At 44.9% G+C, this 25,300-nt stretch overlaps 1 protein-coding gene across 1 annotated transcript; it reads left to right on the plus strand.

Moving 5' to 3' along the window:
* Positions 1-1,088: 1,088 nt before the first annotated feature.
* LOC306959973 (adhesion G protein-coupled receptor E3-like) lies at positions 1,089-18,442 on the plus strand (the record flags this gene model as incomplete). The annotated part of the gene is made up of 20 exons (XM_079552230.1): positions 1,089-1,113; positions 2,428-2,568; positions 3,830-3,958; positions 4,047-4,127; positions 8,533-8,679; positions 9,086-9,232; positions 9,298-9,335; positions 9,651-9,737; positions 9,829-9,858; positions 9,938-10,100; positions 10,172-10,285; positions 10,988-11,166; positions 11,240-11,455; positions 11,632-11,835; positions 16,587-16,828; positions 17,298-17,364; positions 17,486-17,577; positions 18,044-18,203; positions 18,278-18,337; positions 18,401-18,442. The coding sequence occupies 20 exons, from the start codon at positions 1,089-1,091 to the stop codon at positions 18,440-18,442; spliced, it is 2,364 nt and encodes a 787-aa protein (XP_079408356.1).
* Between the last annotated feature and the right edge of the window lie 6,858 nt (positions 18,443-25,300).

Here is a 25,300-nt window from a genome sequence, read left to right on the forward strand (position 1 = left end):
GACTGAGACGTTGGACTTGTTCCTCTGCATGAGCCTGAGGAGATTCTGAGCAGAGTTTAGGGTCGTTGTCTGAAAGATCTTCAACTTTGTCATTGATTGTTCTCCGGAATCTGCTGGTATCGAGTGGAATCCATACGACCCTCAACTTCAACAAGATTCCCAGTCCCTGCACTGGCCACACAGCCCCACAGCCTGATGGAGCCACCACCAGATGCTACTGTAGGTGCAAATGTTTTTCTTGGAATGGTGTGTTCTGTTTCCGCCCCTTGTTTTGCCCAAATAACCCTATTTTAGTTTCATCAGTCACAGCACGGCTTGTCCAAATGAGCTTTAGCAAACCTCAAGCCGCACGTTTGTGGCGTGTGCAGAGCTTAAATCTCTGAGAGCTTTCTGTCTCCTTCCCTAAACCATGATGTTGGCTCCCATGTTGCCAGAGGAGAAACACTGTCCTCCTTAAATACACTTTCTCATGATTGGATTCATCTGTGTATGGAGGTCAAGGGTCACTGAGGTTACCAAACCAAGCTTGAGTCCTAATAATTAGTTCTAAAGGTATTGAAATCAATAAAATGACAGGGGTGCCTACATTTATGCACGTGCCTAATTTTGTTTCAATAACTCTTGCACACTTTCCATCAATCATATAAACTTTATTTCACTTCTCAAACATCACTGTGTTTGTCTCGTATGTGATGTATTTCACTGAAATTTCATGAACATTTACAGAGGTGCTACAAGGTCCGGGTTCGATTCCCACCAGGACGGGGTCTTTCTGTGTGGAGCTTGCATGTTCTCCCCGTGTGTGTGTAGGTTCCTCCGGGTACCCGGTTTCCCCTACCACTAAAAACATGTACAATAGGTGAATCCTCCAGCCAGGTGTTTCTGACCACCAGCCCGGCTGCACATCATGGAGATGGGCCCCGAGCGCCGGCCCCCGCTGGCAGCTCACTGCTCCTACAGGTCGCCCCCCCGCGGCACTGAGGACGGGTCAAATGCAGGGGATTGATAAAGCATACATACATATATATACCATCTATCTACCTTCCCATCTTCCTCTGCAGGTTCTTGTTCTTCATATACTGTTATAAATGAACCCCGGCGCCACCATAACCTGTACGGTTGGCCTTTCCTGGACGACTCTGGCCTGGTTGGGAAATGGATTCGGTTCGAGGGGGACGGGGGAGACGTCATTTCCAAGCCCTGCGCATTGAGGTGGTATGGCGCCGCTGTGGATCCTCTGGCGATTGAATATGACTTCCACACAGATGGATCTGGTTTGTACATGATGCATCGGCACGTTCCCGGCTCATGTGAACCCTGGCAAAGGCAAGTGGATGTTATGAAATGCCCCGGAGGGTTCTTTGTTTACAGACCAAAGGGCCATCCACCCCAGGATAAACAAGGAAGCAGATACTCCTGGACAACAGGCAAGAAGTTACAATTCTCCTGAGTGTACTCGCTAATGTGACTGACCTTTGTGTCCTTTGGTTCTGTAGTTCATAGCAACTGCAGCATACCTAACATTTGTGGGATCGGTCCTGTGGGTTGTGGATATAACGGGATTTGTGAATGTTTAACTGGATATAGAATAACCGCCGGCCATACACCAACTGTCAACAATTACAAGTGTGTGGGTAAGTCCCGTGAACTAGGGCTGGGTTTGTCAGAAAGAACCATGAGACGGATTAATCATTCTTTTTCTTATTTTCTTCCCCTATTTTTAACCAATTTGTTCACGTTTTTCCCCCATATTTCCAATTTTTTCCTATTTGAGTTCCACTGACTCTGTTCCACAGGGGTTTTGCTGAATCAGTTGTTTCTTTTGCATTAGCCTGATGGTGTAATAGTCTGAATTTGAAGAACAAGAACTCACTCTTTCAAAATGTTAACCTCTTAACTCCCGCCTGAACCGAGAGGATCTTTCTCCTCACGTCATCAGAATTTTTTCCATCATTTTTTTTGTTGGGTATTCAACTCATTTTTGTAACTTTTTTGTCATTTTTTAATCATTTTTTGTCCTTTTTTTTGTCCTTTTTTTCACATTTTTGTAATTTTTTTGTCCATTTTTTGTCAATTTCTTGTGACATTTTTGCCACTTTTTCATACATTTTTCGTCACTTTTTTGTCACATTTCCATCATTGTTTTCGTCTCAGTTTTGTTGCTATTTTCACACCTTTCTTCCAGAAGCTTTTGGATTGGGGTAAAGCCAAGCTGGAGAAAATGTGCTCGGTTCAGGTGGGAGTTAAGGGGTTAAATGGTGGAAGCTGATTGGACCCAGAGTCTCTCTCCATGCAGCAGCTCCTCTGATGATGAGTCCCATCCTTTGAACAAAGACATTGTTTCGATACCAGTAGAACCTTTTCTTTCTCGATTCCAGACTGGCATCAGCCCTATCCCCGGATAAATCTGTGCTTCTCTGTTTGCAGATATTGACGAATGTGCAGCTTCTCTCTGTGGTGCTAATGTTAACTGCACCAACTATGGCGGAGGGTTTAGCTGTGAATGCCTCCCTGGCTTTAATGCAACAGACGGCATAAACCCGCCTGACAGAAACAACCCGTGCACAGGTGCAGTCACCGCCACACACACTCACACAACAGCCTTTAAGTCAGGGGGAGGCAGGTTTTCTTGGCGGAGGCCGATTTTCTTTATTGTAAATTAGGGCTGCTCGATTATTGAAAAAATAATAATCACGATTTTTTTGTCATAATTGAAATCACGATTATTCAAACGATTATTTGTTGCCTTTAAAAAAAAGTGTATCTTTATTTTATTTATTTATTCATCAAAACACTATGATGATATTTTCTGTTTTCTGGACAGTCATAAAACTACAAATGATTTCAAGTACGCCTTGATTAAAGAGAGGTCCGTGTTTCACACCCGCCCCCTGCTGGCCAGCCCTCACACCTGCGCAAGCAAACTGAGCAGCGTGGCCTGATGACATCATCACACAGCACTGTTTGTTTTTATGTCAGAAAAAAAGCATGAGCCACGGCACGTGAAAAGCGAAGGGAAAATAATCCCAGCGGCCTGAAATAACGCAGGTCTGCTTTGCAAAAAAAAATATTTGAAAAAAAAAAATATTTTAAAAAAAAAATGAATAAATTATAATCGATTTTTTGCGATTATGCTAATTTTGTACTCGTTTACTGTTGTAATCAAAATCGTAATCGAATTTCGATTAATTGCACAGCCCTATTGCAAATAGACCGAGGGCCAAAGCAATTAGGCTAATTATTAGCCTAAAGTAAAGCACAACTCTGGAAAAATGACCATCTTAAATGAGATAAATAACTTAAAATTGCCTGAATAAAAGTTCTTCTATGTTGAATTTGAGTCGGTTTGAACTAATCCAATATACAAATGCGATAGCGCCGATGGAACAAGAATAAAACCCACTTGAAATCAGAGAAATAAATTATCTCAAAATTATCTCAATTAAGAGAATAATTGCTACTAGAAATTTTATGTCATCTAAGTTCAGACCAAATCTACTCAAACCTTAGATTTAATCTCTTAATTCAAGTAGATTTATGTCATTTCTTCCTTAAAACGATTATGCTTTTTTCCAGTGCACAAGTTCAAATGCCAGTGTTGTACAAAATATATGACCTAGTTGGGTGTATTGACAGTATTTCTACCTGTTTTTCTCCTATGTAACTCTAATAATGTTAAAAGTACTCTGTGATTTGTGTGATAATGTTTCTCAAAATCATCTTGAGGGCCAGAGGTTCTGTGCTGAAGGGCCGGATTTGGCCCTCGGGCCTGACGTTGCCGACCCCTGCTATAAGTCATTCATCGTCTTTTTGTCTGTTTTCTACAAAGATCTGGATGAGTGCCTGGGAGATGCTTGTGAAGATGAAGAGATCTGCCTCAACACAGTGGGGAGTTTCGTCTGTGAGTGCACAACAGGCTATGAAAATGTGACGGGCGGGATCGAACCTCCGTGTCGAGGTAAAACCGCCCGAGAACCCACGCACATGTGAACAAATCCGGACCCTAAAAGCATGACAATAAAGCTCCATGTGATTCTCCTTTACAGATATAGACGAGTGTTTGGACACCACCATATGTGGACCTTATTCAGTTTGCACCAACAAGCCTGGATACTACAACTGCTCATGTCAGGAGGGATTCTCCACTTTCAACGATGTTCAACCTTGGCACAAAAACCCATGTAAAGGTGAAACTACGCACTCAGCTCTCGGCCTTAACTTGTTGAATCTCTGCACTCTGGCTGGTCTTCCTGAAAACATTCATTTGCCAATAGATACAGGCGGCATCTCTGGAATCGCCCAAATATGGTCATTTTCAAAAACAGTTAAGGGGGAAAACAATTTTGAAAAAAATGTATATTTTCTCTAATTATTCAAAAACTACTTTAACAAACGCTGAATTATGAATATGGTTTCTACTAAATAAAGATACAAAGACATGGGGAGGAGCAAAGCGGTTCAACAGCCCATAAATACATGAATAACGGAGAATGCTAACTTGATGCTACATGTTAGCATCGGGCTAATGCTAACGGTTAGCTAGCGCTTGCTACAACTGCCGTTTTTTCACTTCTACAGAACAATCTGCTGTGAGAAAATATCCATATGTGCCTGATTTACACTTGACTTTATTTATGTGATAAATAAGTTTATATTCCACCAGAAAATGGCAAAAAAGAGGGAAAATTGTGTTTCTCTAAAGATTTTATTTTCCCCCTCCGTGAAGCCACGCACCCTTCTATGACGAGATGCCGTCTGTATCTATAGTTTAACATTGAGGTGGAGCAACTGACGGTAACTATGGTAACTGCGGCTCATATCTCAGTCATTACTGGAGGAATCCACATGGAACAAAAACTGTCACAAAGTTCATTATCTCCTCACATGAATTAATGTCCAATTATTGTATCCAACAAACGTCAAAAAAGGTGAGAAGATGTGAAAACATGAGCGTGTTGTCCAATAGAAAGGACTTTCAGACATAAAAATATTATCACAGGTTTGAGAATCCAATCAGATCAAACACTGAAGAGGAAAAACATTTGTCAATTTTCGTTTTGGAGATTTCTTACAAAAACTGTATTTCTCCCGTAGAGTTGTATTGGCCCCGTCCTCCATCTGACATTATGACATCATCATATCCTAAATCGTGAACGCCGCCGATTGCAAATGAAAATGGTTGCAGAGTTTTAGGAAATATAATAAGATAAACTTTATTGTCTTGGGCTGTGACCCACGCTGCAGCCAAAATTCAATACACATAAATATATAGATTAAACATAAACAAACGGGTGGAAAGCGTGTGAGTATGGGAAGGCGAGTGGGTGTGGGTGGAAAATATGTGGGTTTGGGAAGGTGGGGGGGGGGGGGGGGGGGGTGTTCCTGTACAGCTTTCCCTGCCAGCATCTTACACCTGCAGTTATGTTCTTACACCTGCAGTTATGTTCTTTCACCTGCAGTTATGTTCTTACACCTGCAGTTATGTTCTTACACCTGCAGTTATGTTCTTACACCTGCAGTTATGTTCTTTCACCTGCAGTTATGTTCTTACACCTGCAGTTATGTTCTTACACCTGCAGTTATGTTCTTACACCTGCAGTTATGTTCTTACACCTGCAGTTATGTTCTTACACCTGCAGTTATGTTCTTACACCTGCAGTTATGTTCTTACACCTGCAGCATCTTACACCCTGCAGTTCTGTGAAGCTGGATTGTCTGGGGTCTTGTCTGGTGTGGTAGATCTGGGCCTCTATTGCTCTGGTGCTCGAGGCTCCTGTGCAGCCATGATGAGCCTCTGTGCTGTCCTTTAGTCCGGCTCTGTCTAGCCATTGGTAGGATTTCTGAATATCCGCCACTTCAGTTATGTTTCGGTGGTACATGCCATGTAGGGGCTTGTCCTCCCATGACGGGACCTCCAGCACCTCATCTTCTGTTCCCCATTGTCTGAGACATTCACTGAGCACGTCATCTGTTGGAGCCTTGTCCTTGATGTACTTATGGATCTTGGATGTTTCATCCTGGATAGTGGCTCTCACACTCACCAGTCCTCTCCTTCCTTACGGCTAGCGTACAGTCTCAGAGTGCTGGATTTGGGGTGAACCCTCCGTGCATGGTTAGGAGCTTTCACGTCTTAACATCTGTGGTCTGTATCTCATCCTTTGGCAGCTTATTATTCCTGCAGGGTATCTGATTACTGGTAGGGCGTAGCTGTTTATTGCCCGGGACTTGTTCTTGCCATTGAGCTGCTTCTTAGGACCTGCCTTACTCGTTGGAGGTATTTGGCCGTGGCCGCTTTCCTTGTCACCTCTTCGAGGTTGCCATTTGCTTGTGGGATTCCGAGGTACTTGTAACTGTCCTCAATGTCTGCTATTGTTCCTTCTGGGAGTGAGACCCCTTCTGTGTGGACTACCTTCCCTCTCTTAGTCACCATCCGACCACACTTCTCTAGTCCCAATGACATCCCAATGTCTGCACTGTATATCCGGGTGGTCTGGATCAGTGAGTCGATGTCTCGCTCATTCTTAGCTACAGCTTGATGTCATCCATGTAGAGGAGGTGACTGATGGTGGCCCCGTTCCTGAGTCGGTATCCATAGCCAGTCTTGTTGATTATTTGGCTTAGGCTGTTCAGACCTATGCAGAACAGCAGTGGGGACAGGGCGTCTCCTTGTGGTTTGCCATTGGCTTCAAGGGTGGTTTTCCACAACCTCATCGAGTTTGCAATGAAGGCTCTTATGCTCCGTCCACACCAAACTCGATTTGGGGCCTCCAAAGCGTCAGGTTTACATTTAAAATACATGGAGGACGCGCCTCCGGGGGGCGTCAAGATGTCCTCCTCTGCGGCGCGTTTTGAGGTTTTTCGCGCTTGGTGAGCGTTTGACGCCTCCAGGGCGTCGAGCGCGGCCGACGCTCGAGTTGAACTTTTTGGCGAAATTCGCGAGCGTCGACCAATCAGGAGCTTTCTCCCCATAGTGACGTACGTTGTAGCTGAACCACCGGGGCAGATTCTACGCCGGCCCCACAGATGTAAACAAGTCACAAGTCACGGACGTAGCTTCTTTGTGAACCGGAGCTACAGCCGCTCTGGAACTTTTTTTTTTTAGAAAGACACATCAGTGCTTCTTTATCTAAACACCAGAATTAAAAGCGGCGGAAGTACCGTTGAAAGCGACTCTCGTCCGAGCGCAGCTCCTGGAGCAAATGGTGAAACTCGCCAAACTGAGAACGCCTTCGGACGATCTCATGAATCCAGACACAGGCGTCCAACAAATGGGCGTGACGCGCGTTTTTGATGCCCAAATCGAGTTTGGTGTGGACGGAGCATTAGAGTCCTGTTGATGTTGTAGAGCTCCAGGCATTCAATGATCCAAGTATGTGGCATTGAGTCGTAGGCTTTCTTGTAATCAATCCAGGCAGTGCTCAGGTTAGTGTGTCGGGTTCTGCAGTCTCGAGGGACTGTTCTGTCTACCAGGAGCTGGTGTTTGGCACCTCTGGTATCTTTACCGATTCCCTTCTGAGCTGTGCTCATGTATTGATCCATGTGCTTACTTATCTTAGCCGCTATGGTGCCGGACATGAGCTTCCACGTTGTGGAGAGGCAGGTTATTGGATAGTTGGATGGGACTGTACCCTTTGAGGGATCCTTCAGGATCAGGATTGTGCGCCCTTCGGTTAACCATTCAGGGTGATTCCCATCCCTCAGCAGCTGGTTCATTTGTGCTGCCAAGCGCTCATGGAGTGCCATGAGTCTCTTAAGCCAGTAGGCGTGTATCATGTCAGGGCCTGGTGCTGTCCAATTTTTCATACCTGAAGCTCTTTCTTAGACTTCTGCCACTGTGATGGTAACTGGATTCTGTTCAGGGAGGTGCTGTGGTCCTTTCTCAGAGCCACCAGCCACTGTGCGTCACTGTTGTGCTGCCTCCTTCTCCCATATGTCTTTCCAGTACTGTTCAGTTTCCAGCCTTGGTGGGTCTGCTCTGTTACTGTTACCCTGCCACTGAGCGTACACTTTCGCTGGTTGAGTTGCGAACAGGCGATTTACTCGTCTGGCTTCGTTGTCTCTCGTGTACCTCTTTAGGCGGCTGGCCAAGGCTTGGAGCCTTTGTTTGGCAGTTTCCAATGCTTCAGGTTTGGGCATCTGGCTGTACCTTTTGGGTACTTGCTTTTTCATTGCACCTTTCAAGGCCTCTGTCAATTGACTCACTTCTCTCTCTCACTGCCTTGATGTTGTCCTCTAGCCTTCTTTTCCATGGTGGGTATTTCATCTCATGGTTGCTCTTACGATGGCCAAGCGTCTCTAGGATCACTGCTGCTGTGGAGTGTATCAGCTCATTGGTTTCAGTGAGGAATATTTATTTATATATATATATATATATATATATATATATATATATATATATATATATATATATATATATATATATATATATATATATATATATATATATATATATATATATATATAAAATAATAACTATGTGCTCATGCTCTCACAAAGAGGACGACCTTTTCATGTGACTGTATGATCTCGCAGATGTTGAAGAATGTGTGGACGATCCTGACGTCTGTGGTCCAGAGGCCACCTGCAACAACACCCTGGGGTCCTACATCTGCACGTGCACCCCGGGGTATCGGCCGCTTACACCAGCTGTGATCGCCAGCAACGCCAACCCCTGCAGCGGTGAGTTTGGAGCGGCCCATACAGGGTCACGTTTGAAGCAGCCAGAGGGAGAAAACATTTGCCTGGCCTGCAAAACTACGATGTTTTCAAACACATGTAGTCTGGCAGTGATTTCCCGGTCACCAATATGACGCAGGAACAACCTGCAGGAAGCCTTTTCAGTAAACATGAATGTCTTCCAATACAACGCGCTTCCTTATTTCAAACAGAAAAGAAATCAGTGTATCCGTAGCCGCACATGCCTCTTTAATGTTCGCTTCGTCTCTTGGTGCAGTGAACTCCTGCCTCACTGTTTTTTACATGCTCTACTTAAATCATCCCATGGACCTAATCCGGTCCATGGGCCACATGTTTGACACCCCTGCTGTTTGCAAACAAACCTTTATGAACTTGGTCTATTTTTTAGATATCGATGAATGCAGTGAAACTCCAGATTTATGTGGTGTTCTGGGTGTTTGCACGAATGTCCCAGGACTATTTCACTGCTCCTGCCTAGAAGGATCTTACCCTAACACTGGAGTGCTGTGGACCATGGGTGTAACATACTGTAGAGGTACCATGTCATTTTCATACAAATGTGCTGATCCATACATAACGCGGTTTTACATTGTTCTTTAGCTATTCCTGACATTTTGGATGAGATCGTCCCTCCAGAGGTAAGCATTACAAAAGTATAATAATTATCTGGGGCAACAAACTTGAACATATGAATAACCTCATTTATTTGACATCTTCACTGCAAGTCACACAACTGTAGAAAAATATCCAGTAACAGGTCAAATGCAGTACATTGGTCTTAATGTGTCTTGTGTCCTTACGATGGAAATGTATTTATTTTCATCATAACAATACAAAGAAAAGGATTTAAATGAATGAACAAGATTCAGTTGGGAATGTAGCTTTGAACCATAAATAAGTCAGTTTGTGTAGTTCGTTTTGCCCTTGAGAATAATGATAGACTATTTTCTCAGGGTCAGACTGCAGAAAAGACTTTCCTCCGGCAAGTGGACTCCCAACTCAGAGACAATCTCCCGAAAGGGCTCATTCTCCCAGATGCGGTCAGAACAGATTTGCTTCTATGAAAATCCAAATACACATGATGTATTTTGGAAGCTTATTCATGATGTTTTGTTTCTCCTACTTTCTCAGATGGTTGCAAACTGTTTGTCAGCGTGCATGGTAAGTTCTACAGACGTAACAGCGTAACATGTGAATATCTGACTCTGCTCTGAGTGACCTGTTATCACGTCACACACAGGAGGTTGCAGGTGTGGGCCACAGGGTGGACCCTGTCCGAGTGAGCAGTGCAGGGGACGGGGAGAGCGGCAGTTTGATCCAGGACATTACCAAACTTCTGATGATCATGTTGGTGCCGCCTGATCTTAACCAGACCATAATACGGGTCACCACAAAGACCCTGGGTGAGAATGACTCACATTTACCTTTTACAACACACTTTTTCAATGGGGTTCTCATTGTTTTAATGCTGTAGACTTGACTCTGTACGCCTTTGGACCTGGAATTCACAAATCAAGCAGCATTTCGCTCTCTGCCAATGGAAACTTGATGGAAATCAACTTGAAGAGTTTGGGCAGAAACAACAATGGTAAGTTCTTACATTGAGCTTGAATTTACTAAAGTATTTGCAGAGGGAATCCTAATGCTGAAAATGCATTTCTATGGGAATAACCTAATATCACAGTGAGGCTGTTTCTGTGGAGTTCGGAGGCTCACGGGGGAGGGGCTTATCTGGGGCGTTGGGGGAGTGTCAAAAGTGTCCGTTAAAGTGTCAAAGACTTGTTGCCTTTCCGTAAAGCTTTGACTAGATTTACAAGTTTATTTGGAGTGCACAGGTCTTACACAAGTGACAGAGAGTATCTACAGACCCATGTTCTCCTGCCTCAGTGACAGAGAGTATCTACAGGCCCATGTTCACCTGTATCAGTGACAGAGAGTATCTACAGACTCATGTTCACCTGTATCAGTGACAGAGAGTATCTACAGACTCATGTTCACCTGTATCAGTGACAGAGAGTATCTACAGACCCATGTTCACCTGTATCAGTGACACATTGTTGTTGTTTATTAGCTGACTTAATGGAAGCATGTACAAGTTGAATAAGAGGGGTCCCAAGATTGACCCCTGGGGGACTCCACAGGTCATGGCAATTTTGTCTGAGACACAGTTGCCAATTTCGACAAAGTACGTCCTTGAGATAGGACTTGAACCAGTTTAGAGCAGTACCAGAGATTCCCACCCAGATTTCTAACCTGTGAAGTAAGATCCCGTTGTCACATTGTTACCCAGGTTCTGCGGCTGTTGCTTTCCTGGTTCTTCACGACATGGAGAGTCTCCTCAGTCATCAGTACTTTGAGACTGAAAACAGGACAGAGATGATGTCAGATGTGATCATGGCAGAGCTCCCCAAAATGAGCAACACTGAGCTCACGGAACCGGTCAATTTCACTGTGATGCACAACAAGAAGGTACAGGGACTCTTGACACTCATTGATGATTAATGTAGAAGTGTCTAAGTCGTGTCGGGGTCTTCTCCCTCAGCTGATGCCGGAGTCGGGCTTGGTGAACTGCGTGTACTGGAACATCACCGAACAGCAGCTGATGGAGTTATTGAGCGGAGAAGATGATGAGGATGAAGAGGCCGACAGCATGGAGTGGTCAGAGGAAGGCTGCTGGGTCTCTCACACCAACGAGAACTACACCGTGTGCAGCTGCTCTCATCTCTCCACCTTCGCCCTGATTCTGCAGACTGGAGAGGTCTGTTCACTGACTTCCTGTATAAGACAGCCGGCCCATCATTCCCTCGTCTGCACATTTACAAACACACAAAACATTTATTAGTTAATAACTAAGTTTGTCCAACAGGAAAGTGTAAATACCGATTGTCTAATACAGTAGAAAAGCATAACTGTTTGTTTGTGGTTTCTCCTCAGCCTCCTCCACAAAGTGACTTCCTGGATTGGCTCAACAGGATCTGTGTGATCATTGGACTGTTCTTCTTTGCTCTGGCTATTCTGACCTTCCTCTTGTGCAGCTGGAACCCCAAAATCAACAACACGGCACGGCTGCACCTGTGTGTGAACCTGGGCCTGTCCCACCTGCTGCTGCTGTTCAATGATGTTTATGTGGCTGACAAGGTACGCTGATTCAAAAGCTTTTTACTTTGTGGAACTGTCTTTGGTTTTACTCAGGAATCCTGAACGTTTAGTTTATCCTGTCTCTGGAGCTAAAAATGCTCCTCTGGTGCATCTGCCTGTTCCATCAGTGCGAGCACATTGTGTTGGCGTTTTGTTAAAGGAACAGGCCACCGTTTTTCCACGCTGAGATACGTTCTTACCTGAGCTTAGACGAGTTGATCCGTACCTGTCTGGTCTTTGTGTCCGTGGAAGAGCTTGGTCGCTTCCAACTTCACCTCTGTTTGGAGCTATAGGAATACACTGGGAGAGGCCAAATGCGAACAACATCTCTGTTCTTTTTGTGTGACTGAGCGTAAGAACATGTCTATGGAAAAACGGTGGCCTGTTCCTTTAAGACAAATATCTTTCCTAGACACAGACATCGTCACAGGCAATTCTATAGGAAACACTGAAATGAGTCTGAAATATTTTAAAAGCCTAAAAAGTGCAAAATATCGTCGTCTTTCAGGTTCTTGAATGTGATGAGCTCAAACTGCACGATGTTTCTTTGTATTTGTTTCACTTTTGATAGATGGGCCAACTCCTTGGTGCAACATATTTATTTCAGGTGGCACAAGCTGCAAAACATGTACAAATGTTATTACTACAGAGCTTGCAGCCTCTGTTTCTCTCACATCACGTACTGGCAGAACTTCTTACAAAACAACACTCAAAGTCTAGAGTTGAACAATTTTACAATATTCAAAATGACTGAGCAAAAACCTTGTTTTACCTGTTTTTAACTACCTTTCAATCATGTATGTATCTTTTGTCATTACCGTTCTACTGTACCATTATATTACTTGAAACTTGACCTACTGTACTGTGTGACTCCATTTTCCTGCCTAAGCACACGTACACTAGTAGCTTAGCCGTACACATAACTGATGTGCTTATGGTGGCAACAAAACACAAAAAAAGTTAACCTGGCAATCCCTACCACACAAATTGCCCCGGCTAGATATAGTCGGGCTCACCTCCACGCACAGCTTGGGTTCCGGATCCCAACTCCTGGAGAGAGGCTGGACTCTCCATTTTTCTGGAGTTGCCCGCGGGGAGAGGCGGCGGGCTGGGGGGGGTTTGCTCATATCCCCCCAGCTCAGCCGTCACGTGTTGGAGTTCACCCCGGTGGACGAGATGGTCGCGTCCCTACGCCTTCGGGTCGGGGACAGGTCTCTCACCGTTGTCTCGGCCTACGGGCCCAACATCGGAGTACCCGGCCTTCTTGGAGTCCCTGGGAGGGGTTCTTGATGGTGCTCCGACTGGGGACTCCATTGTTCTACTTGGGGACTTCAACGCCCACGTGGGTAACGACAGTGAGACCTGGGAGGGAGTGATTGGGAGGAACGGCCTCCCCGATCTGAACCCGAGTGGTGTTCTGTTTTTGGACTTCTGTGCTAGTCACAGTTTGTCCATAACGAACACCATGTTCGAGCACAAGGGTGTCCATAAGTGCACGTGGCACCAGGACACCCTAGGCAGGAGGTCGATGATCGACTTTATAGTTGTGTCGTCTGACCTCCGGCCGCGTGTCTCGGACACTCGGGTGAAGAGAGGGGCTGAGCTGTCAACCGATCACCACCTGGTGGTGAGCTGGATCCGCTGGCAGGGGAGGAAGCCGGTCAGACCTGGCAGGCCCAAGCGTGTTGTGAGGGTCTGCTGGGAACGTCTCGCGGATCCCTCTGTCAGTGGGGTCTTCAACTCCCACCTCCGGAAGAGCTTCACCCAGATTCCGGGGGAGGCGGGGGACATGGAGTCCGAGTGGACTCTGTTCTCCTCCTCCATTGTCGATGCGGCTGCTCGTAGTTGTGGCCGTAAGGTCTCTGGTGCCTGTCGCAGCGGCAATCCCCGAACCCGGTGGTGGAGCCCGGAAGTAAGGGATGCCGTCAAGCTGAAGAAGGAGTCCTACCTGGCCTTGTTGGCTTGTGGGACTCCTGAGGCAGCTGAGAGGTACCGGCAGGCCAAGCGTGCTGCGGCTCGGGCGGTCGCGGAGGCAAAATCTCGGGTCTGGGAGGAGTTCGGAGAAGCCATGGAGGAAGACTATCGGTCGGCCTCGAAGGGATTCTGGCAAACCATCCGGCGCCTCAGGAGGGGGAAGCGGTGCTTCACCAACACTGTTTACAGTGCGGGTGGGGGGCTGCTGACCTCGACTGGGGATGTCGTCGGACGGTGGAAGGAGTACTTCTAGGACCTCCTCAATCCCGTCGTCACGTCTTCCAATGAGGAAGCAGAGGCTGGGGACTCGGAGGTGGGCTCGTCCATCACCGGGGCTGAAGTCACCGAGGTGGTGAGAAAGCTCCTCGGTGGCTCCGGGGGTGGATGAGATTCGCCCTGAGTACCTCAAGTCTCTGGATGTTGTAGGACTGTCTTGGCTGACACGTCTCTGCAACATCGCGTGGCGGTCGGGGACAGTGCCCCTGGATTGGCAGACCGGGGTGGTGGTCCCTCTCTTTAAAAAGGGGGATCGGAGGGTGTGTTCCAATTACAGAGGAATCACCCTCCTTAGCCTCCCCGGTAAAGTCTACTCCAGGGTGCTGGAGAGGAGGATCCGGCCGATAGTTGAACCTCGGATCCAGGAGGAACAATGCGGTTTTCGTCCTGGTCGTGGCACACTGGACCAACTCTATACCCTTCATCGGGTACTCGAGGGTTCGTGGGAGTTCGCCCAACCAGTCCACATGTGTTTTGTGGATCTGGAGAAGGCGTTCGACCGTGTCCCTCGTGGTGCCCTGTGGGGGGTGCTCCGGGAGTATGGGGTCCGGGGCCCTCTGCTAAGGGCTGTCCGTTCTCTGTATGAGCAGCAGGAGCTTGGTTCGCATTGCCGGCAGTAAGTCAGACCTGTTCCCGGTGCGTGTTGGTCTCCGCCAGGGCTGCCCTTTGTCACCGGTTCTGTTCATTACTTTCATGGACAGAATTTCTAGGCGCAGCCAGGGGCCGGAGGGCGTCCGGTTTGGGAGCCTCAGAGTCTCATCTCTGCTGTTTGCGGACGATGTTGTTCTGATGGCTTCAACGAACCAGGACCTTCAGCTGCTCTGGGGCGGTTTGCAGCCGAGTGTGTAGCGGCCGGGATGAGGATCAGCACCTCCAAATCCGAGGCCATGGTTCTCCACCGGAAAAAGGTGGTTTCCCCTCTTCAGGTCGGTGGGGAGTCCTTACCTCAAGTGGAGGAGTTCAAGTATCTCGGGGTCTTGTTCACGAGTGAGGGACGGATGGAGCGTGAGATGGACAGACGGATCGGTGCGGCGTCAGCAGTGATGCGGTCGCTGTATCGGTCTGTCGTGGTGAAGAGGGAGCTGAGTCGGGGCAAAGCTCTCGATTTACCGATCGATCTACGTTCCCACCCTCACCTATGGTCATGTGATTTGGGTCATGACCGAAAGGACAAGATCGCGAATACAAGCGGCCGAAATGAGTTTCCTTCGCAGGGTGGCTGGGCGCACCCTCCGAGATCGGGTGAGGAGCTCAGTTACCCGGGAGGAGCTCGGAGTAGAGTCGCTGCTCCTTCACGTCGAAAGGAGCCAGCTGAGGTGGCTCGGGCATCTGTTCCGGATGCCTCCTGGTCGCCTCCCGCGGGAGGTGTTCCAGGCATGTCCTAGTGGGACAAGGCCTCGTGGAAGACCCAGGACACGGTGGTGGGACTATGTCTCCGAGCTGGCCTGGTGTCGCCTCGGGGTCCCCCCAGAACAGCTGGAGGAGGTGTGTGTGGATCGGGAAGTTTGGGCATCTCTGCTGAGACTGCTGCCCCCGTGACCCGGCCCCGGATAAAGCGGAAGAAAATGGATGGATGGATGGATGGATGGATGGATGGACAAATTGCCCCGAGCACAGTACTAGTACGCACATCTGAGTACTTATTTCGCGAACACAACCCCGCACTGTAGTAAATGCTATTTTGCTTGGTCACCGCGGTAACCATTGGTCCAACGTCCGCCATCTTAGAAACGCTAACTTGGTCTGGTACTCGTCTTAAACAAACTAAAGTTTACAAAACACTTCCAAACTAAACAAAATTAAATCTAAAAGGTGCAGGAGAGACTCTGCTACTGTTTATGTGTGCGCTTTTCCAACCAGCTTACCTGAAAACATGTACAAGTGTTATTACTGCGGAGCTGCCTCTGTTTCTCTCATATCATGTACTGGCAGGACTTCTTCTACAGCGCCAGCTACTGATACGAAACGCACCAAGCGCCCTCTGCTGGTGCACCCAGGCATTGCATGTCACATAAAACACAGTAAAACCTAAAACATTGCAAAAAGCAAACAATTATGAACAGCATCTAAACTTAGTTAAATGACCTTAAAGAGTTTTTGATGGGGGGGCAACTATTTTAATCTAAAAAAGTGAAACACCTAGTGCCACATATTCATTACAATGTATTTCCGTAACTAATGTCCCAAAGCAAATGACTTCACAGGATCATTCATATTAGAGACCAGGTCACCTTATCATATAAATAGGGTTTAGTGAAGCAAATGTAGCGTACGTTTTTTCTCTCTCACACAGATCACACATATTTTGAGAAACTAGAAGGTCTTGGCTTTCAAATTAGGTGTCACACTGGCATATAGGGTGTGAGCTCTCCAGTCAATACGCTTTGAGATTTGGATGTAAGTAATTGTTAACCCTAACCCTACGGTGGCAGTTAAGTGGTAAATATTGTAAATGACATAAATGGCCCGACAATAAGAATCTCATGTTAATGTGTTGACAGCGAGCGTGTAAGGCGATGGCGGGCATCCTGCACTTCGTGGTGGTGGCCAGTTTTGTGTGGATGCTGTTGGAGGCGGTGCAGCTCTACATACTGGTGCGCCGGCTCAACAAGGTGCAGGTGATCGAGAGAGATGGGCTCCCTCTGCTGGTTCTGTTCCTCATCGGCTACGGGGTCCCTCTAGTTATAGTGGGGGTTTCTGCATCGGTCTACCACCCTGGATATGGAGCCACTGCTGCCAAAGTGTAAGTACCACAGGATCATAAAGTACAATACAAATACATGTGGTCATAGGTTCACGTGCCATCATCAGAGCTTTTATTTGTAAATAGTTCCTTCTCTCGTCCTTGTAGTGGACACTGTCTGTGTCAGAGGTAATTCCACCTGCGGCCAGCGGAGGTCACTCAAAGTAACAAATGAAATCCATCAGAGAGCCGTCCTTTCTAAAAGAGTCTATTTTCAACACATTGAGTGGAGTTACATGAAAAAAGTGGTGCTTTTCTTGAAACATTTTGGGGGTTTGTTTAAAAAGGCAGGTTTGAGGAACAGATGGATCAAAATGAGGTTTGGTTCTTTCTACCAGAGCAGTATTGGACCACAGAGAAACATCAGCCCTGTCTCCAAAACAAACAAAATGATGTTGACATCAAACTGTGGGATGTGTAAACACTGTATCAATGAATAATTAAATACATTATAATGTTTCTGTTGCAGCTGCTGGTTGTCTCAGACTCGCAACTTCAACTGGGCTTTAACGGGACCAGTGATCGTGATCCTCGCCGTGAGTTCACAACGCTTTCATTTCTGTTCATGAGGTTTTTTAAGAACATCTTCCAGCAGTTTTTGAAGCCTTTTGTTGTTTCGTTGTCCTCCCACTTTGTGAATAATGTCTTTGCTTTCAGCTGAACTTCTTGTTGTTTGGTGCGACTTTGTGGAGCCTGAGGACCACCCTGGCCAACATGAGGAGCGGCGCCTCTGACTCCAAAGACACAAAGTCAGTTTGGGTTAATCATTTCATACGGGACATTAAAGTGGACGTGTCCTGCACAGTCGACTTTCTTAAACCATGTTGTTCCTCGTCAAAGACAGACCTGGAGTCGTATTTCCCTACATTAACTGCTGTGAAACAGTGAAATGGAGCTGTTTCTTCTTCTGCGGCGTCAGCGCCTCGTTCTGTACTTCCTGATAACACTCGCGTCATTGTTCAAACCCAGAAACTGTCCTCCACATTTGTAAAGCCCATAATCCCACATGATCGACTCTGAGCCGTGAAGTGTGTTCATCAGGCAGGTGTCCCAGTCCAGATCTTCACCTGCATTTCTTTCTTACTATTTGATTCTTAAGGGACATATTTTCAAATGATAAAACGTGAAATATTAAAGCTGAAGCCCCCAAAATCAGATGCTCAGTCTGTTTTCAGGCTCCACATGAGTGTCCCTCTCAGACTGTTTGTTTCTCAGGCTGGTGTTGTTCAAGATCGTGGCTCAGTTTGTGATCCTGGGCTGCACCTGGATCCTGGGCCTGTTCCAGACAAACCTCTTCTTCCAGATCCTGTTCATCGTGCTGAACTCACAGCAGGGAACCTTCCTCTACATCGTCCACTGTGTGCTCAACAAAGAGGTGACCGCACTTCATCACTGAGGACACGAACCTCTGTCAGCGTTAACCACAACGTCTCCATTTGTGTTGAGCAGATTCGAGAGGAGTGTCTGAGAAGGTTCACGTGTTCAGAGAAGAAGAAGAAAGAGAAAAGTGTAAGTTAAAAACAAACTGGTTCCTCAAAACAATCACTGAAAACCCTGTTGTTGTTTGTTCAGGAGGAGCAGTCGACCTCTGAGCAGATCGATCACACCGGTTAACAGAAGAGCAGCGTCTTTCTGATTTTTACTGTCAGCACTTCCATTACATGGATCACGTGCTCTGAGTTAATAACAGTCTGGTTTATTATTGTTCACTTAAAGTGCATAGAACAGGTTTTAATGCTTTTCAAAATATGACTCATAGCGTCTGTTGTTAGGAATAATTACTGTTTTATTTCAGTGAAGCAGCAGTTTTAACTAGAAATGCAATGGCTGCGCCATTGCGATTGACTGCGGAATTGCGGGAAGCAAATGCAGAAATTGTTTGAACAGAAAACTGTTCAAATTGCATATATTGGTTATATGCGAAAATCTCTATTAAGTTGCATAATAGTGCTTTAAAATGCATAAACTGTTTAAATTCCATAAAGTGGTTAATTTGCATAATCTATTTTGCATAAAGTGGTAAAATGCATGAATGGGTTAATTTGCATAAATTATGTAAAATGCATAAACGCTTTAAAGTGCATAAACTGGTTAATTTGCATAAATTATTAATATTGCATAAACTTTTATATTCCATAAACTGGTCAAACTGTTGAAATGGCCTCAGTGCTTGATTGGCAGAAGCACAAATGGCTGAAAGTCCTGGAGTCTCCCCATTGGCTGGATTCCCACATACACACCAATGCAAAAATTTCAAACTCTCGTATAAAAAAACTGGAAAGTTGCAGAAGGCCAATTTTTTCTCAAAACCCACAAGTTGCAGAAGCTGAACATGCACAAAGTGCAGAAATTGCAGAAAATGCAGAAAAAAGTGCAGAAAAGCATGGATTTGAAGAAGAAGAATTCCGCAGTCAATCAATGAGGAAAAGAAGAGGTGAAGGTCCAGAGCAGTTTGACTCATTTCCCATTGATTATCATGGTCGGCACGGCAACAGTTTAAAATTGTTTACCTCTGTCTATGTCACTTCCTGTCAGTGTCTAACAAGGAAGTGAAACTATAAACGTCACAATAATGGTCAAACTAAAAAAGATCAGCAAAACCTTAAAGGTATACAGGAGGATTTTCCCAAATTTTAGGAAAGAACCGCCCTCTCTACTTTGAAAAAAAATGCGCATGTGCAACGCTCTACCTGCCTCCGAGGAGGAAGAATCTCCCAAAAAAACTCTGGTCTTGTTTCTCTCTCCTGAAGCCTTTCTCTTCTTCTCATACACTTCGAAGACACTTTTTCTCTTGACCCTCTGCCATTTTCAAACGACTCGGTGCTTCTGCAGCAGCAGTGAATGACGAACAGCGTAACTCACATAGGCCTGAAAGTGCGCATGTGCAGAGATTAACAAGGGGCGAGCGCACATGACGGCCTTACGTGGGCAAATCACCAGAATGATTGACAATTAGGACCAATCGTCTTCATGAAGAACATCCTCTGCTATACCTTTAAATATAATTGTGTTAATGATGTTGGAGCAAAATATGTGTCTACTGTGTCATATGAACTTTAATCAAATGTTAAGAATGGAACATGACAGATTAGAACAGGGGTGCCCAAAGTGGGGCCCGCCGGCCAAATTTGTCCCGCCGAAGCAGTTCTGTTGGCCCCCAGAGAGTGACCTACTTTTGTACCAACTCTCTTCCATTCATTCTCAAAGGTAAATATGGATGCAGTTCACTTTTTGACCACTAGCGTCAAATTGGGGGCGCTGTTTCACTCCTTTGACAAAGTTAAGGAAACAAGGCAAGGCAAGGCAACTTTATTTATACCGCGCATTTCGTACACAAGGCAACTCAATGCGCCTGTTGTGTGTCTTGTTATTTATCAATCACAGAGCATTGTAGCATCAACTTTCACAGTTTTCAACTTTTATTGCATGTTAAAAGTAAATAAAATAAAGTAGCTTAATAATTTGCCGTTTTATGTGTTTTTCGTGTTCGCCGTGTTTGGCCCGAGACTCAGAGGCACTTTTTCATTTTGGCCTCGGAGACAAAAAGTCTGGGCCCCCTGGATTAGAATAACCTTCATTGTCTTTCTGTGTTTCTGTGAAGCGTCATTGAGTGTCTAGAAAACACTATAGATAATGCTGTTGTTTTAGTTGATTAATTAAACATTGTAGATGAGAATTACTTCTTAATGTTGTGTCTAATTAAATAAGGGAAATATTGTGGTGGGATTCATTATTTTGAAGCTTTTTTAACGCTGGAGCTTCATAAATGTCATATTGATCGATATCAGCTGTCTCCATGAATGTAACGTGTGAAATTGTAAAACTAAACTCTACATCTTGCTCTGGTTTTGCTTCTGGTTTTGTTTGAATAAACTTTTTGACTGAGTTTCATGTCGCTCTGGTTGTCGCTCTTTTACATTTTAGTTTGATCTCGAGGCGAATCACGAATGTCGCGAACGCGTGAGCTCAGTGAGGACGGAGGAACCTCAGGATGTTCCTCATGAGCCCAGAAGGAGCTCAGAACAATCCCACAATCCACTGCTGCCTCCTGAAGGTTTATGAAGGACAGTTTTGCTGCGTGAAGTTTCATTAAATACAAACATGAGTTTTGTCCTAAACATATGAAAGTATAAAGCAGGTCATGCAGCGTTAGAGCCACAGCAGCGTCTGAACTCTTTATTTGGCTGATTATGAAGTTTTACTTTTGAGAGAAGACGTGGCATATTAAAACAGAAATAACCATTTTAAATAATTGTATATAAACAGGCTGGACTGAAAGATCAGCAGAAGCTCTCAAGTTTAATTCCTATAACTCAGAAGTGGGAGTCACAGGATGCTGCAGGACTGGAGCTACTGTAGGTGTGTTCGAGATGCCGTTGTGTCTCGCCTGGATGCTCGGCGAGAGTCGCCTACGCAACGGGGGCGGAGAAAAAAGTCTGAAGCCCGTCCGACCGCTCCACATGCAGAGAACAACGAGAGCCTCTGATCAGCAGCGTCTCGTTCAGATATCGCGTTCATTTAAAGTTTATCCTAAATAAAAGTCATTCACCTCCTGCTCTGTTTCCTTTACTCCAGAGACATCATTCTTCATCAGAGGAAACTTTCCCATGTGTTTGTTCAAGTCTGTGAGATAAAATATGTCCTTTTGTAGGAATGAGTAAAATTAGACACACCCCCATAAAAATGTCTTGTGAATAGCATACATAACTAGAAATGCAATGGCTGCGCCATTGCGATTGACTGCGGAATTGCGGGAAGCGAATGCAGAAATTGCATAAACTGTTCAAATTGCATAAATTGCCTAATTAGCATAATCTATTTTGCATAAACTGGTAAAATGCATAAAATGTCATGTTGCATAAACTGTATAAACTGCATAAAGTGGTAAAATGCATGAATTGGTTAATTTGCATAAATTATGTAAATTGCATAAACTCTTTAAAATTCAAAAGTCCTAAATGGCATAAACTCTTAAGTTGCATAAACGCTTTAAAATGCATTAACTGGTTAATTTGCATAAATTGTTAATATTGCATAAACTTTTAAATTCCATAAACTGGTCAAACTGTTGAAATGGCCTCAGTGCTTGATTGGCAGAAGCTGCACAAATGGCTGAAAGTCCTGGAGTTTCCCCATTGGCTGGATTCCCCCATACACACCAATGCAAAAATTTCAAACTCTCGTATAAAAAAACTGGCAAACTGCAGAAGGACAATTTTTTCTCAAAACCCACAAGTTGCAGAAGCTGAACATGCACAAAGTGCAGAAATTGCAGAAAATGCAGAAAAAAGAGCAGAAAAACATTGATTTGCGGCAGCCCCATTATAAGTCAATGGGAAAAATCTCCGACATTTTGGCCGATTGCGGAAAAAACGTAAGTTGCAGAAGTCCCAAAAGTAATAGCACCTTCTCCTCAACATGCGGAACATTTTGATGCATAACTTGCATAAATTGCACAAAGCATGAAGGTGCTGAAAGCTCTAGAAAATCGGGAAAAAGATGGAAGAGGAATAATAATAAAGAACATGAAAACCAATAATTGACTGCGGAAGAATTCCGCAGTCAATCAATTATAATAGTATGTTGCAAGTAAATCTAGTAACTTGTAGAAGCAATAGCGCTTTTGCGCCACCAGTGGGCACTCGTCGTTCAATATGGGTGGTAGAAGTCTCGCGAGCAAGATGTACTTTGAATGATGCGCTGTGTGAACGTGACCGTAAAGCGATGCCTGCTGTTGTCTGTAGACAATAAACCAACTGAAAATCGACAAGTTGCTTCTTCTTTGATGACAAGTGTAACACTTTTAAATCACGAGTTGTTCTGAAAAGCATCAAACATGAGCTCTATTTTAGGGGCGATACATATCTTTAATAGTTTCAGTCATAGTTTAATTGTTCAGATCTAAAGAGGAGGGGGGAGGGGGGAGGGGGCTGATCACAGCAGACTCGTATCCAATCACCTGAGCGTGAGGACAGGTGGGTGTTTTCCCATCATGCACTGGGCTGTGGAGCCAATGCAGTTGCCTCTGGAGAGATGCAGCGGCTGATCCAGTCGGCTGCTCTCGTTAGAGTCTCAGATCTTTCCGTGCCCCACGTGCCCGTGACGTCAGAGCCCGTCTGGAGCAAGAACAGAAATCTAACCGGCACCGAGAGTCTGCAGTCGGCTGTAAAACTGCGTCCGCCTGGCTCATCTCAAACACACCTAATAATCACCGGGTCATTTCCCTGTGACGGTTGTGATTGGTTCGGCCTCAGCCACTTGTTTACCGTGTGTGTCCAGACCATTGGCAGTATATTCAGACAGTATATTCAGTATATTCATATTCAGGCAGAACAGAAGTGGGTGTGGTTTACCAGGCAACGGAGACACAGGCTGCCATACTGCTTTTGGACACACGGTGGAGACACTTCAGCTCAGAGGCAACGAGGCAAGAGATAAAACACAACACTGTGAAAAACAACAGAATCATGATTCCAGATCTTCATTCAGGCCAGGGCTTTTTGTTTTATCACCAAGCAGCAACCTCCCTCGCTCTTGGTACAGCTGCATTTGAGCCCTTTTCTGCAAACTGCATGTGTAGTTTCTTTGCTCCACATCGTTTCACTGGAGCTTTTGTGCATCTTTGCCGTGTTTTTCTTGGGATCTTTTTTTCCTAGACGTTATTTACAGTGACCTCGAGTCATGGCTGTGATGGACATCCATGTGTCTGACCAGTGGATAATGGAGGTTTTAAAAATGAAAGGCATATCTGTGTTCAGACGCTCTATCCTTCAGCCTCCTTTAGTGAGGCCCACACAGAAGCACCACAGGGACAAGCGGATACACCACATGTTTGATAAAACCATTTACAGCAGGGGTCGGCAAGTTCTCTTAACGGAGGGACAATTGTTTTCATCGTAAAAAGACCGAGGGCCGAAACCACAAATTTTAGGCCAAAGAAAAGCACTACACTGGAAAAAATACCATCTTCATTGAGATAAATGACTTAAAATTGCTTAAAATTGCTTGAATAAAGGTTCTTTATGTTGAGTCTGTTTGGACTAATCTAAGACAAAGATACAAATGCAGATGCCAGTGGAACGAGCATAAAACCCACTTTGAAATCAGACAATTGAACTTTTACTTTTAAAAAGATTTGTTTTTCACTTGAAATTATACAATATAATCTGAATTAATAGAATAATGACTTGTTCCATTGGCGAAAAATATATATATATATCTGATCCAAGACCAGACCAAATCTACTCAAACGTTAGATGGAATGTCTTAATTCAAGTAGGTTTCTGTCATCTCAATTATTATTTGTCCAGTGCACTTTTTACAAATGCCAGAGTTGTACATAATATGACCTAGTTGGGTGTATTGACAGTATTTCTCCCATTTAACCCGAAATATATTAAAGTACTTTCTGATTTGTGTCATAATGTTTCTCAAAATCATCTTGAGGGCCAGAGGTTCGGTGCTGGGGGCCGGATTTGGCCCCCGGGCCTGACGTTGCCAACCCCTGATTTATAGAATTTATTGGAATCAAGATCCATGAAGATGTCAGTCTTTATTAGGCCTGGGTACCGTAAAAAAGGTTTAGGTTCTACTGGTGTCAAAAAATAAAAGCATTAAAAAAGTATTATTTTCAAGTTTTGATGTTGGTCTATAAAACCTGAAAAAAATAAAAAGTGAAACACAAGTTGAAAAAAAAAATGAAAAAAAAATTGGAGAAAATTGGAAAAAGTGTGATTTTTAACCAACAGTGAGAAGATTTTTGTAAAGTGAGGACATTTTGGGTGGTCCTCACTTATTTGAAGATGTGGTTTTAGGGTTAGAATTGGGTTTAGATTAGGGTAAAACATTATGTCTATGAGTGTCATCACTAAGATAGAATTACAAACGTGTGTGTGTGCGTGTGTGTGTGTGTGTGTGTGTGTGTGTGTGTGTGTGTGTGTGTGTGTGTGTGTGTGTGTGTGTGTATGTGTGTGTGTGTGTGTGTGTGTGTGTGTGTGTGTATTGTCTATGTGTGGCTTTGACAGGCAGCTCGTGCAGGACGGGACAGAGAAACACATTTCCCTACACTGTAAAAACATCACTGTACCAACACTCTTGCAGTGATTAGAGATTTTGCATCAGATCTTGTCCCTATAACCAAATGTTGTTCCTTCACAAAGTCGCCTCCAGCCAGACTGAAGGTGATGACGCTTTTTGTAGAGAGAAAGTTTGGTTAAAGCAGGTCCACGATCTGACGCAGACATGTTCCCTCACTCACATGGGAAGGAAAAATGTGTCACATATTGTTCATGGCGGGTCAGAGGGTGCAGCTCCCTTGAATTATAAAAAAAATATTGAGACAGGACACAGGACCATCAAATGTTTTGTTGCCATTAGACAACAGGGTCGTGACTCCGGCTGAATACGTTACATTTTCCCGACACCAACACCCCTCTTAGACGAGGAACAAAGAGATTCAGCCTCATGAGCACT

This window comes from Gobius niger (genome assembly GCF_951799975.1).
Source record: "Gobius niger genome assembly, chromosome: 2".
NCBI lineage: Eukaryota > Metazoa > Chordata > Actinopteri > Gobiiformes > Gobiidae > Gobius > Gobius niger.